The sequence below is a fragment of the Anser brachyrhynchus genome (genome assembly GCF_964034855.1).
Source record: "Anser brachyrhynchus genome assembly, chromosome: 3".
Taxonomy (NCBI): Eukaryota; Metazoa; Chordata; class Aves; order Anseriformes; family Anatidae; genus Anser; species Anser brachyrhynchus.
This window is the reverse complement of record NC_137696.1, coordinates 110,091,253-110,106,316: the sequence shown is the minus strand read 5'-3', so window position 1 is coordinate 110,106,316 and position 15,064 is coordinate 110,091,253. Positions and strand designations below refer to the sequence as shown.

General features: G+C 35.6%; 1 protein-coding gene across 4 annotated transcripts in view; it reads right to left on the bottom strand.

Annotated features, from left to right (window-relative positions):
* The window catches only part of ASAP2 (ArfGAP with SH3 domain, ankyrin repeat and PH domain 2), an 87,699-nt gene that overhangs the window by 15,338 nt on the left and 57,297 nt on the right, over positions 1-15,064 (bottom strand). For all 4 annotated transcript variants that reach the window (XM_080585453.1, XM_080585454.1, XM_080585456.1 and 1 more), the window contains 10 exons: positions 10,566-10,653; positions 9,614-9,662; positions 9,338-9,504; positions 8,069-8,202; positions 7,235-7,329; positions 5,335-5,524; positions 4,807-4,892; positions 4,500-4,615; positions 3,965-4,032; positions 3,118-3,231 (listed from right to left, as the gene is read on the bottom strand). In XM_080585453.1, coding sequence (XP_080441579.1) covers positions 3,118-3,231; positions 3,965-4,032; positions 4,500-4,615; positions 4,807-4,892; positions 5,335-5,524; positions 7,235-7,329; positions 8,069-8,202; positions 9,338-9,504; positions 9,614-9,662; positions 10,566-10,653 — 1,107 coding nt within the window. The remainder of the gene's footprint in view (positions 1-3,117; positions 3,232-3,964; positions 4,033-4,499; positions 4,616-4,806; positions 4,893-5,334; positions 5,525-7,234; positions 7,330-8,068; positions 8,203-9,337; positions 9,505-9,613; positions 9,663-10,565; positions 10,654-15,064) is intronic.

Sequence of the window (15,064 nt, the reverse complement as noted above, 5' to 3'; positions counted from 1 at the left end):
ACAACAGTGCTCACTGATACCACGTTATTTGTGCTCACTTTATTTATTAATGGAAAGTTCTTAGGTTCTAGACAGTAAAGATGGCTTCTAAAATGCATTTTTATTGCTGCTAATACATAATCTAGAATCTACATTCCACCCTCTTCAAGACAGAAGTGTGCCTAAGATAATACTGTATCCTATATATACATAGGGCTACGCTGCTATAGATAATATAGGTAATATAAATATTCAAACCAGATCAAGGAAAGTTTTCCTGCATAAAAATACCAGGTAATATTTTCAAAAACACAGAAACAACTGAAAAACCTAAGCCTCATCCAGTAGTGTTCAGCCCAAAATAGATTACGATCATCTCAAAAACAGAACAGAACTGCATTTAAGTACCCTACCTGTAGCTCAACCTACAACATATTAGGAGCCCAAACTTCTCATGAACTCTTTTTAGCTCACTAGTATCACAGGATCAGTTAGCGAGATTACTTTAATTGGCAGCTGGGATGGAACATTGCTCAACTCCTGCACATTATCAAATGAGCTCTAATTAGTTGTCTTTGAGATTTGCAGCAAGTCATCTGTTTGCTATGCACACTTAGCATTATTTTTCCTGTTTCAACAGCAAGCATGATGATTATTGTTATCGAATGATAATTAAAATAGCTAGAGTTATAAGTTCATATGGCTAGTGCAGGAGTGGGTTGCAACATTCCATAGTTCAGAGAGCATAAATATGTCTTTAGAAATAGCGTTAGATAAACACATAGCTGATGTACTGTCTGTATGAAATTAAAATGACCATTTAGAGTAAAAGCATTTGGGCAGAATAGATTTACACCAACAGTATCATGAATAAGCAATCAATTTTCCTCTAAATATATCTAGTGCCCACTCTGCATAGATCATTTAGGGCCTTTAGACTTGTTCCAGCACAGCGTAACAGCTCAAAGACTTACCAGAATGATGTACGTGACAGCCAGCCACATCAATCCCCACCTTTACTTTGATTTAGCAGACTCGCTCCTCACTGGCTCACCCTCCCCCTTCCCTGACCTCTCCACTGTCCTGGTTCTGGTATTCATTTCAGCCCACGCTCGCTTCTGGTTTCTAAACCATCAGAAATTTTTGTTTTGTTTTGTTGACTTAGCTTTTCACTGGTTTACCAAACTGAAACAGCTTGATACAGGGTCAAATGTGTGCCAGAATGGAGGCCAAAGATGAGCTAGGACCAGGCAGCTGGGAACAGCAGCAGAAACCAGTTGTATTGTTTTAGCCTTTTTTCAGGTTAGGCTTACTTTTGTGCAGTTTCAGAAGCTATAAATTCAGAAGCTACCCTTTCTGACAAAGACAACAAAATCTTTTAAATTGTTTTACCAGAAAGAGACAAGCCTAATATACTGATGCCTGTAAACAGAACTCTGATGTGATCCTAAGCACCAGCAGTATTCACCAGTGCATTCAATGTAGTCACAGACACTAGCCTGTGATTAATAGTCCTTAATCTCCTTTCAAAAGTCCCTGTAGTATAAGCTTATTAATAGCGGGCAGTGAAGTAGCAGTTTCATTACTTTAGCCTCACTGCTGAGTAGCAAATAACTTCTTATATGCGGTGGAACTCAAGGGATGGACCAAAAAAAGAACACAACTGCAGAAGGCAACTGGCAACAATAAAGGAAGTGAAGAAAAAACGAATCAAAAATCAAAAATAAAAATTCAGAGGGCCCAGTGTTCCATAAAGGCATTGATTTGATAAACATCTAGTTGTAAAGTACTTAAAAGGTTTTAGAGCTGAAAAAACAACAACAGCAAAAACACGACATACCAGAAGGTTTCAAGTTGCTTTATCAAAAAGGTCATCATTATTGCTGTTATAATCTGGATGGTGATACAGTAAGTAGGAATAGATAAATGGAGGGATATACTACAAAAACTCAACCAGAACTGGATTTAACAGCTCACAGACTACAGATCCTTGCACAGATACCAAAATTCTCAGAAGAAATCTTAAGAAAATTCTCAGAAGGTAGCAATTATGCTTTGAAAGGGATGGGTCGTGACATGTTTTTTACTCTTCGTTGCTAAGTCCAGTGAAAGTCAAGGTAACAGCTCTCTTGGATTTAAGGACACAAGACATGGGAGAAGAACCCCATGCAGACAGGGTATCCAGAAGGGATAAAAAAACCATGTTCATTTTTCAGTGTTGTTCAGGTATCAAAACTTGGTAGCTTGTTGTTCCCTGTCTGTACGTTTAGGTGCTTAAACACTTTTTTAAAGTTGGTGCCTAAAATCGGAAAATTTGTGTTTTTTTAAAATGGAACAAAGTTCCTATGCTACCGGAATACTTTGTCATATGACTATTTGTAATATGACCATCTTTGGAGATATTCAAAAGCCAAATGGATATAGTCCTGGGCAACTGCTTCTAGGTGACCCCGCTTAAGCAGGGCGGTTGGACCAGATGACCTCCAGAGGTCCCTTCCAACCTCAGCCATTCTGTGGCATCCCGTGACCCAGTAGCACCACACCAACACCAGAGGTGCAAAACCTCCATTAAGGTATAAAAACGGAGAAGAACAAAAATATTTTTAGAGGAAGATTCAGAATTAAGACCCTAGCCTACTGTTAATGAACACGCCTAATTTAATCCAAAAGTTTAGCACCGCTGAAGACAAGTCAATGCATGATTTGTTCCAAAATTAGAGACAGCGACTGGAGCTTTCTCACAAAAATGAGGAGATACTGTAAAGTACCTCTCTTTGTAATGGCGATTTTCCTAGCTCATTGTACTCCTGCTTGATGACCAGAAGGCCTAAATACTCCTGATGTGTTGAAACAATAACTACTATACTATGTGTATATTGAGTCTGTTATGAAAAAATATCACATCTAGCTAATTGCAATCTGATCATGACCACATGATCATATTTTTTTATTCACTTTATATTAAACAGGAAAATGAAGATAATCAGAAGCTAAAATTTGGGCTACTGAATTTTATTATTGAATGTCATTTTGCAATGTCTTAATACCTACATTAAGTAGTAGTGTTGTTGAGATTGTTATGAACACTGTATTTACACAGATATATGCACAGAATATTAATAACGTTCTGATACAAACCTGTAGCTTTTCATCCATATCATCATCACTTTCATCAAGATCTTCGTGGAGTAATCGCCATTCATATTCTACATGCACATGAGAATTAAATCTTCCAGACAGTGCTTGAGTAAGCTGAGGAACAAAAGATGACTGTTGACACTACTGGAATGTGCATTACTTATTTTTAAAACAAGATACTTTAAAACAAAAAATACACATAGAAGGAACCTTGGTTTCTAAGTACAAACATAACCTTTATTTTAAGAACAAACTCCAGTAATTTGGAAAGCTACTGCAGTGGGGTGAGTTCAAAGAATGAAGCTCCGCCCAAACACGACAGAACTAAATCAAAAGCAACTAGCCTTTTCATTACCCATTGCAGGCCCATTCTCCATTTTTTGACAAGAAACACCACATCCTATTTGCTTCAGTTTAGAAATTGCAGGTTAAAGAAATCAACTGCAATCACAGGTTTTTTGATACAGACTCGCTTATCAAGGAATCTTAACCCCATCAATCCATTTTTCTTGTTTACTAAAAGTAGCGATGAACTTTGTTTCTGTGGCCTTCATCAATAAAAAGTATGGTGATTTGATTTCAACAGGATGTCAGAGAAAACTTCTGTGGATTTGAGGCCAACGTCTCAAACAGAATCATGCTCTGGCACCGAGAAGTTAAGCATTTCCAAAGCATTTAAGAAAAAATATAATTTTCTTTATAAAAGCACTTAACTTGATTGTTTTTTTTAAGCAGAAGCCTATTCTGTCTGGAATAGATTTTTTGAATATTCAACTGTAAACCCTTAAATATTCAGACGTGATTCTGCTTATAAATGCACAAACATATGGAAAAATGCAACACTTACCAGCTCTTCACAGTGAGTATGTTTTAAGCGTTTAGCTATATCAAGTGGCGTCTCTCCTGATTCATTAGCTATTACATCAAGAAAAGAAAGTTAGGATAATAGGAGTCATCATTAATCTGTCCATTACTAAAGACAGAGATATACTTGCAGATACATAGCGAACTACTACACCAACACACTCTAAAATTAATCTGTTTCCTCCACATGGAGATCAAACTAATAGCATCCCTCTGAACACGAGGATCAGTAGCAACTCTACATGCCACATATATGGAATGATAGCCATGAAAGGGCTGTATATAATTAGGCAACAAGACATCAGTTGAAAACCTTGGTACATACTTAATGTTACACTTGCTTTTAAACAAATTTATGTATAAGTCAACTTTAAATTTGAAATGAACAATGAATATTGATTTTTTTTTAAATTATGATATTATTCATAGAATTATGTTAAGTAACTGAGGAGAAAATGCACTCACTTTTTCCCTACCTGCAGCAGTTACAAATATGAAATTGAACATTACCCTTTTACCTATTTCAATAGAAGCTTTCCCTCTCAGCAGCAATTTGAGGCACTCAACATTGTCCGTCAGACAGCAGTAGTGCAGGGCTGTGCTACCTTTACATGTCTGCTTGTCTAGATTGCCACTATTGGAGTACAGGAAAGAAGAGGAAAATTGATTAAAATAAGGTTCGTTCCTACTCTATATTAGTAAACCTCTCTCATTACACGATTTTCAAAGAATAATATTAGATTTGCAAATACTAGAATTGTTTTTAGATACTACTTGATGGAAAAGCAGCATCAGTAACAATTTAATAGTTTTCAATACACTTACCTGTTCTGCACTAAAAAGTCAACTATATGGAGGGATGTCCGATCAACTGATCTAACAGCAAGGTGAAGTGCTGTTTCATCTTGCTCCTAAGAATAAAAATAAAATAAACAATTTTTTTTTCTGATTTACAGAGAAGCAGAAATTTTAATAAGGCATAAATTAGATCAATTAAAATATTTAATTTCAAAATATTCCAACATGTTGCCGTTAAAATATTCCTTGCAAAACCTTTGTTCCTTCCCATTTGTTCCCTTGAATAAACCAAATGAGTTTGAAAAAGCAAATACATTATTGAAAAAATTAATGTTTAAAAACATTTTAAATATTATAGTATCATGAAACAATGTTAGATTAAAATCTTTAGTATCTTCTTTTGCTACGATTAAATTACAGCATTAAAGAAACAAATGTTCAGAACAGCATTTCAAACCTTAGCCTCAAATAAGAAAACAAAATTCTTTTTTTATTATGAAAGCATATTGAACTTTTTAATAATGTTTTTTTTCTAATAAAATTTACCACACTTACATGCCCGTTGGCCAGTGGAATTTTTTCTGTGAGATCCACACCGTCAGCATATACTTGGACTAACCCAAAAATGTCTCTTGATTTGACAGCTTCACAAAGAGCATGCAATTTAGCTGCATTGTCAGCGTGCTTTTTCCTTGCATATTTTCTCTCAATATACTTGGCAGTAATATAATCTTTTCTTGCATTCCTGAAATTGAATATAATTTACTTTTATAATTTTTAGCAGAAGATGGTTAGAATTTCCATAAATACATGCAAGTCATTTGAAATAAAATCTGAGAAAGATTGTAGTTCTCATTCATTGTCATTTTTCTTTTTAAATATGCATGTAAGACATCGAGTCTTGTATTTCCCATATGAAATGTAACTACAATATGGACACACACCATAAGTTTTCCCCTCTGAACTCTGGTGTAATACTGAGATCAAGAATACTCAGTTTTACACACAGAAAATACATCAAAGCTTCATGATCCTGGTTTGCTAACAGCAGTTTACAGGTTGTTTACCTGACTTGTACTCCTGCAAGTGCTGAAAAGGGATAGAAGGCATGGGATAAGAAAATCTGTCTTATACCTCTGTGCAGGCTATCCAGGCTTTGGATCTGTATTCACAGCAGCGGCTACATTCTGTAAAGCAACTATTCACCACAGCTATAACAGTTAGGGAGAATGTAGTGGAGTTTTTAGTTTCACCTCTAAGTTGAGGTGAAACCTTTCACTTAGTACACTTGAATCAGTACATGACTTACCACTTTTGCTGTTAATGCACAACTAACAAGCAGCTACTCCTTTTCCCATCACTCTACGACAGGATCTGGCATGCATCTCACAAGCATAACTGCTTACCAGCTCTTGGGATGTACACAACATTGCACAGAAGGCATTTGACAAAGCCAAAATTTATCATCTAGATATTATAATAGTGGGCAAAAAGAAAAAAATAATCTGAAGAATAATAGATTGAATCAATGGATAGCTCTTTTTCCTAAAACAGAGGATGATACTCTTGCATGGTTTTAAAAAGTGTCTGTTTTCACGCTCCTATTTAATGAAAAAAAAAACCACAAATTTGATATACAGATTTTTCAGAGTAAAAGACTTCTAAAAAAATGCCTCATTTTTAAAAAGTATTTTAATCTATTAATTTAGCATTCGGTAAAAATATTGGTACTTTTAAGTATTAATATAGTCTGTATTATTATTGATAGAAGCAAGCAAAATTATTTAAACTGTAGCATTTAATATCAGCTCTGCCAGAACGGTGCAAGTCTGGATAACAGAATCACCTGCATCCAAAGCCATTTCTTCTGGGTTTGTTTCTGCATTATTTACCACCTCTCTTATGACAGCGTAGGATGCAGCCAAGTCAGCAGCTGTCCTTGCTGTGTCTCTGCCATCACAGTTCAGTGTTTTTGAGGAATTCAGTTAAATGTTCTCTTGTTACTCTATGTAGTTATGGACTGAAGTCCTACGAAGGGTCTCTACATAGTAGTTGTTCAGTACCTTTCAGGGAAAACGTATACTTCATTCTAATTTCTATTTTGTGTTTAAAAAGCACAAAACAAATAGAGTTGGTTTTAATCTCTATCTTTGTGCCCTTGTGTATCTTTAAAATTCTCAACAAGTCATCTTTAATTTCTTCTGTGTCCCACAATTCATAATCAAGAGAGCTGGTAACATAATCCCAACTATTACTGAAGGTCTGATCATATAAAGTTCAATAAAAGAGACATGCAAAGCATCAGAAAAATAAAAAATTTACTCCTTGGCTGTAAGGTTCTACTTAAGGTATTACAAATTTTCCATGGCATGCTGGTGCAAACAACGATGGGACAAGCCATTAGCAATGTCAAATTTAATGCCTGCCTTTTTCAGAAGTAGTGGATTTTACTTACATATCACTGCTTGGATTAGGTTTTATCATCTCATCAACCGGCAGACAGAATTCCATAATCTCATTAAACCCAGCATTCCCAATATTCTTTGCAAGCTGTCAAAAACAAAACAAAACAAAACATCCACAACTCACTTAACAAATATGTTTGGTTATTTGTCACACACATACTAGGGGGAGGACAAGGGAAAATAGGGGTTGGGACTTTTGGTTTCTGATTCTTAGTTCTGCTATTATACCAGTAATCATGAACAAACCTTTTTGGACAACAGTTTTCAGCTGGGATTCAACACACAAACAAGTAACTGAAGAATCAAGACAACAGCCTCCATAATAAACGTAAGATACTTAGTGCTGTGTTAGAACACACATATTAACTGTGACAGAGCAGCTGATACGTGGTAACTTCTTTGTGTAGCGAAGCCACATACATTTTCATCCTTTGAGGATTAATTATATAGCATTTTTGGGAGACAATTTTCATGGGGTATTTGTGGACTCCTTCAATTTTTAATCTAAGAGGCATTTTTAAAGAATACAGCTGTTTGACAGCCAAGGGTAAAAATAAACAAAACAAAAAAACAACCACTACCAAAAACCTTGGAAACAAAAAATATTAAGCCTTATTAATTTGAATTCTAAGATCAGGCAAAGTTTACAGCAAGTCACTATGTTCTGGGAGGCTCCCATAATCTTGAGGAATTACACTTCCTTAAATTAGGCTTACCAAGAGGCAACTTTCAAGACTGGAACTATATATAAAGTGACAAAAATATAGTTGTGTTGGAGGTATTTTATAGTACTATTTTTAAGTCAATAAAAGGTATTTCATTACCAAAAGTTCAGATGTTCCCAGCACATCTAATGTAAGTGATTGCATTCTGGAATAGTGAACACCAAGTTCTCTATGGATTCCTGAGCATTCAATGCAAGTTAGAATTCCCAAATTTGTTGAAAGCCAGGTAGGATCTGAAACAAAAAGTACCCACAGAATTAAAATTAACTTACGTAATGGCTTCAATCTAGGAAATGCAATATATAAATTAAATTCCGTAAAAATTACATTCTTGTACGTAAAATTTCAGATTTCATTATTTATGTCTTTATGCCTTACTTTGTCTCTGCTGGGAAACACAAATCAGGATTTATTTTTTTATAGTGAAAGAAGCAAAAATGTGATTTTTAAATTTGTGCGCACGCTCGCGTGTGTGTGTAAAGGGCATCTACCCCAAAGGGAACTGCTCAAATAGTCTAGTTTGTCTTTCTCCACACTTTCAAGAACTGTATTTTTTTACAAACACTGATATTAAGGTGTCACATTATCAATCGGGGTAATAGGTGCAATACAAACTAAAATAATGTCATCTAGAGTTTTCTTTTTTGTATTTCAAATACAGACTTTAGACTATGTGAAGCAGCAGTAATTATGAAGCATACCTACAGCACCACACTACAATGAGTTCTCACTCAACTACTGCTTACTGTTCTCTACTCAACTACATTGTCAGCTACGGCACCAAATCAAAAAGCCTAGCTCCTGCAGTGCCTCTGTAACATAAAATTACACAGGGAACTGCAGGAATTTAAAAATAATTTGAAGAGGATTAAAGTAGAAATGAATTGATCAACAAAACCAAAACCAATGCTCCAAAACACAGTCAGCAGATGCATTCTTTTCCAGTAAGTGCAGTCTTAGACCATCTCCTGGCTCACTCTCAAAGTCAAATATAAAAAGTTTTTAAAAAATATGGTGCATTAGGAAAATGCCTTGAGTATCTTACTGCCTTACTTGCCCAAGTATTATGTAAACTTGGTAACATGCGGGCTAATAAAGTAAGTTCAATTGATTTATATCAGCAAAAGTTACAATTAGCAAAATACATAGGAGAAAAATAAGCTTCTCAATACCTTTTCTCCCCCCTGACAATATGCACATAAAAAAAAAATCAATCTTACCAAAGCAGCGTAATTGAATTGTTAACATATTCTACTGTGTACAATCTTTGTGAAATAAGGAGTAAAAGAGAAAGCATAAAATATCAGCTTAAACACTCTCAAGATACATAGAATTTTTACCAATTAGAAATATGCTTAATAGAGTCACCTTGTGCTCCACAGTCACAACACACATCATTTCCAGTCATCCTCTGGACTTCAGATATAATTTCTTTTGTCAGTTCCTGGACAATATTATTTTCTCCTGTGTTATCATCTCCTTTGAATGCATTATTTAAAGCTTCCTCTTTGCTGTTTTGTAGAACAGATGTCCATCTAAAATGGCAGTAATATTTTGTTATTAAATGCTTCAGCACTTCTACAGTTCACGGTAACATCTCAGAAGGACACCAGTATCAGAAATAAAATTAGCAAAGCAACTCACATTTGACATTCCTGTTCGTCCTCTGCTTGAAAGTGGTATGTCCTGTCGTCTGCACAATAAATAATTCATGTACAGATTAAAAAACTGGTTTTGCAGAAAACTCTTGGAAAAATCTAAGATTTATTGGTGTTTGACTCCTAAGGCCTCTAGTCTCATCTCTGGAGCGTTGACAGCCAAAAAGTCTATTCAGCAAGTTTCACTTGCACTGGGTACAGTTGGTTCATCTGTGTTTACACAAGGTGGCTTGTTGCTCGTTACACAGAAACCTTTCTTCAGTGCTGTGATTTTATTACTCAAGCAGCGGGAGAGCATAGTAATTTTTCCATATTCTAGATATAACCTCAGTAATCATAAGTCTAAAGTTCTGCTGATGGCAAGGTGGGGAGTGTCTAAAATATAGACTCCTTATTTGAGGTCATCTGTGTGTAACAAAGGTTTCAAGTTTCCAAACGAGCTCTTAAACCACAGTAATCAAAAAAGGCAAAACAAACTTGTCAGGCTCAAAGACACCATCAAGATAAAGACACAGTCAGGATAAGCCCTAGGATTTTCCAATTAAATCAAACACAGAAAGTGTGATTCAAGCCTTCTTTTGATCCTGTACAAAGTTATAACTAAGATGATCAGCTCTGACATTTTCCATAAGAAGAGTGATGTCACAGCAAAAATACTGTTACCCTATTGTATGGTGGCAAAAAATGATATAGGAGTACTTGGAGTAAACAAAGGTCTATAAAAAAGTAGTCTTCCAAATACATATAGTTAGTTTGCATTATGCTAAGATGCATGAAATGGTAAACTGTCCTAGAAAAGGCATTTTATAAAGCCTTTATTTTATTTTAGCATTTTTTAAATGCTAAAATATTTAAGTTGATTATTGACACACCTTCAGAAATAATGCAAACCCCTTTGATATTAACTGCAAGTAAAAAGAAGTAAACAACAAACCTACGTGATATGAGGTCAAAACATTTTTTCTCCTCTGGATTTGTTTTCACTTGGCAGGTTAACAGATTGAGCTTTGCGGGAGGTCGGTTAGCCTGTTTGAAGATAAAACAAGATACAAGCTTTAGTATACTCATACTGACTGAGCCCTGCAGTCCAAAAACATGGGATAACATCTGACTGGCCAAAAAGACTTGACAAATGGCTGCTACTTCAACTTTTAAGGTATCCAGGTTTTGATTTATGCTTTCTTCTGGTTTGTAAACTATGTTTTCTTATATTTGGCTATTTTGTTTACTGATAACTGGATAAACACTAGAATTTTGAAAGGGGGGAGAGGTGATATCACTTTAACTGTCATTTTTTTTGATCACCTTACCAGTAATATTTATCTCAAACAATCAGGTATAACAAAAAGACATACATCTTACTTTAATTTAACCCTCTAACATATAGTTTTAAAAAGTTATTCATCTAGGTTTTCAATAATCAGTGAAGAAAGGGAAAGACTCTCAGCAGACATTTAATCCCAACCAGCCGTCCAAATTGAAGGAAAATAAGAAATTTGCACAGAGAAGTCTTGCAACAAACATATGCAAAACTAAGCTGAGGCAGTTCATTATCAAAAAACGTAGTTAAACAGAATGTTATATTCTTTAGGGATATATGATTTCTAGTCAAGTTCATCCCACCTACTTCAGTTCCTTACTGAATAAAAAGTGGCAATGTTTTACTAACAGCAAAATGAATAAGCAAATTTCATTTTGAAATTATCTCATAAAGGCTACGAAGACTTTTCAAACAGCAATTCTGCAACTAATCTCTTCTTTCTCTTAAGTTGCCTGTCTACAGATCTGGGGTAGGACCTAGAAAGACGTTATGTTTGCAACCTTGACTTGAGGGATTAGGAATTAAGAAATTACTGTCGTAAAGATCAAAATATACATAAACACATTACCATGCTTAATGTTGTGTTCTAACCTTTTTAATCTATCAAGCTGCTAAAACAAGATTTAATTATTTAAGAACAAGAATTGTCAAATGAAGCTGAACTGTCGCATAATGTTAAGTAACTTGCAATGAATCACAAGAAATGTAGATCTTCTTAATCTCTTCTAAATTTATGGATGAAAACATTTCATTCAAAAAGAAGGGAGAACAAGTCTGAAGCGTACAGATTTCCTAAAAGCAATCTGATAAAATGATGTAGCTGGCAAAAAAAGGATAACAACATCATTATATTGGAAGACCAGGAAAAGACCAAAACCATGGAGGAACATAAGGAAAACAATCACATATATATTTTTTTTAATGTCACAGCGTCCTTGAAAAACAACATGCTCATGCTTTGCCCAACATAACCAGCAGACAAAGTCATTCATGCTTTGAAACAACAAACCTGCAGGCCATTTGCTGGACTGTGTCAACCAAATTGTACCCATGAGAGGTTTTGGGAGCAGTAAGATGACAATTAATTGACAACCACATTGTATTCTCTGCCTAGTAAGTAGCTTTTTGAATTCCAGACATTCCATTTAGCAGTAAAAGGGCACACAGTTTTCATTCTTTTAGCCTACAAACAGCAAGAGCTCTCTGAAACTAGAAGTATGCGAGAAAACATCTTGAAAATGCCAACTTGGGCCTATTTTCTTGGTTATGTTTAAATATACTTAATAGTCATAGCAATACAGTTTCCAGTGTTTAAATTTTTAATGTGTTTGTTGTCCAAGAAGTGTCCAGAAGCTGCCTATAATGAAAATACAAGATAAAGCAAAAAAATCAAAATGTGTTAAAGAAGCCACTGGGCAGCTAGCATGTATCTTTCTCACAGATTGTATGAGAATGTAAAAATGTAAATAAATTCTGGATAAGAAAGAATCCACTTGCTGGAAACTACAGAAAAGTCCCCAGGACTTTGGAGCTGAAGTTTATACAGGACCTAACTCGTTTTCTGTATCTCCTGAAATATGAAGCTGTAAGTGGACCCATCAAATTGTTTCAGAGAGGACCAATACACAGAGACTTCTCTCTGAATAGCAGAGTGCAGTACAACAATTCTGTATCAGGATTTCAGAACCAACGGAAATGACTGCAACAACTTAAAACACATCCTGGGCCAATGTGACAATTTTGGAATGCAGCCATATTTCAAAGCTTTTTAACTGAGAACCTCCTTAACCCTCTAAGAGGATCAGCATTAACAACTGTATTAAAAAAAAAAATTAAAAATATCCACAAAGAAAGAAAGAAAGAAAGAAAAAATAAAACCAACATCTTAACTTTTGGCTGTTATCATCGCATTCATCCTTCTACCCTGCAGCCAAATAACAGTGTCCCCATGCCCACTACTTGGTGAACAACACGTTTCCATCCCATGGCAGATGTTCCTCGGGGGAGGAACTGAGTAAATAAATAAATGAATAAACTGAATAAATAAAGTTTACACTACTACCAAATTTTTGGACATCCACATTAACACACCAATGCCCGGAAAAGATGTGCTGCCACCCCTCATGCACACAGACCTCAGCATGAATTCATGTTCCCTCCTGGAAAAACTGTCACCTTCCATCCACCAAAACGACTTATAATGCATCCTGCGTTACATCCAACAAGTAGCACATGCAGGAATCACAAAGTTTGGCTTCTGACACCATCCTGAGGAGTTCCGTGATACAGAGCTGATTTTCACAAAAGGCATGGGCAAATGTGTCCACTTACTCAATGGGCTGGCTGGCTGTTTGCATCGCACATTTTTTCCAGATACCACAGTGATTTACTAAGAATCAATAGATTAAATCTGACTCTTCTGTGCTCAGATTGTCCCATTAATCATAACGGTAGATTAAAGTTTCCAGAAGTAAAGAACAACCAAAAAAGATTCCTTGATAATAACATTCTCATATTTCTTTTTTTTTTTTTTTTGCAGACAACCTGCAAATATCATTTAAGCTCTTGAAAATCAAATCAACTTTGAGAAATCTGAGGTTCTTCAAATGTAAGTTTTTCCTTGATTCAGAAACCACGTATGAATTCCCATTTATATTGTTCAATTGGCTTCTACCTTGTTTTTCTTCAACCACATGTTAAATTGCAGTCAGGTAGATGTCAGAAATTTTCCAATTGCTAATAATTACACAAAGGAGCAGTGTCTATTTTTCAGTCAATTTTTATCTTGTGCATTGCTCCATGAATGCTAATTGCTTTGAAGCTTTTAGATGTCTCAAAATCTAGCTTCTGCACAGATGCTGATATAGACATGTTCAGCATTACAGTGAGGTGAGAACAAATCATATTCTCCCTGTCTGTATCAGAAGAGCACTTGGCAGGGAAATTGAAGTCAGAATGCAGCATCTGGAACTGCCTGAAGATGGCCGTTCTAGAAATTAGCCAAAGAATCCCAGTCCTTCATAAAAATCTGAGAGGTTACAAGACCAAAGAACAGACGTCCATGAAGAAAAGGTAGCCTTTAAAGGAAATGCACTTACAATTTGTATTTAATAATGCAAACAAAACCGACAACTGAATTTCTGAGAGATGGTTCATTTTGATGAACAGCTGGGAAAAGATAATGATACGTCATATTTTAGAGATCAAGAAATATCAGCCCTGACAATGCCTGGAAATCAATGCTATTGCTTCAAAAATCTCAGAGGATACTCAAAAAATCCTTAAGAAATAGAAATTGTCTCTACCCTTTTCAATGTCTATGAAATAAGCATTGATTTTTGCACAAAACTGCCACCAATATATAAGGAGTAACTAAGCAAATGAGTAAAAATTGAAGTAAATTTTAAAATGAGATGGTATTCCCTTAATTTTTTATTACAAAAAGATCAAGACCAAACTAGTGAAACCTACAGAGCTAAACCCGCATTTATGTATCTACCTTAAGCAACTGATTTCCAGCTACAGTTCCACCAATCTGCTTCTAAAAGTGTCTGACCATCTGGTAGACAACTTATAAAAAGAACAGAACAGTATCTTGACAGAACTCAGTAAGTGCACTTGGATTAAAATTCTGCTCCACAAGTGGATGTTGTAACCTCTGCCAGCTCTGAGCTGCCCTCGCTCCACTCCTCCTGGTCCCACTACAGCAAGTCCAGTGCCAAGTCCATTTGCAGCACATGGAGACTTGGGTATAGAAATACCAATAGACTCTTCTCTGACAAAGACGCACTCATACACACTCAAACGGGGATAAACTGGTGGACAGTCCCAAAGTTATAATGACTCTACTTTGCAGGCCTGTTTTTGCATTCCTCTTTAGTTCCTGGTTGTCAATTCAGAAAGCAACAGCTTGTGGCTAGATGCACAAATGAGAGATTGATTCATTTTTGCTGCCAGGGTCAACTTGTAGTTATAGCAACACGCATAACAGGACGAAGAACAGAAGGGTTCATAAGAGGAGCAAGAAACGGGCCTGTTTATTGGACAAAGAATGGGAAATACTGTCACTGAGTTGATTTTTGCCTTAAGAAACTTAAAGTTTTGAGAGTGCAACAT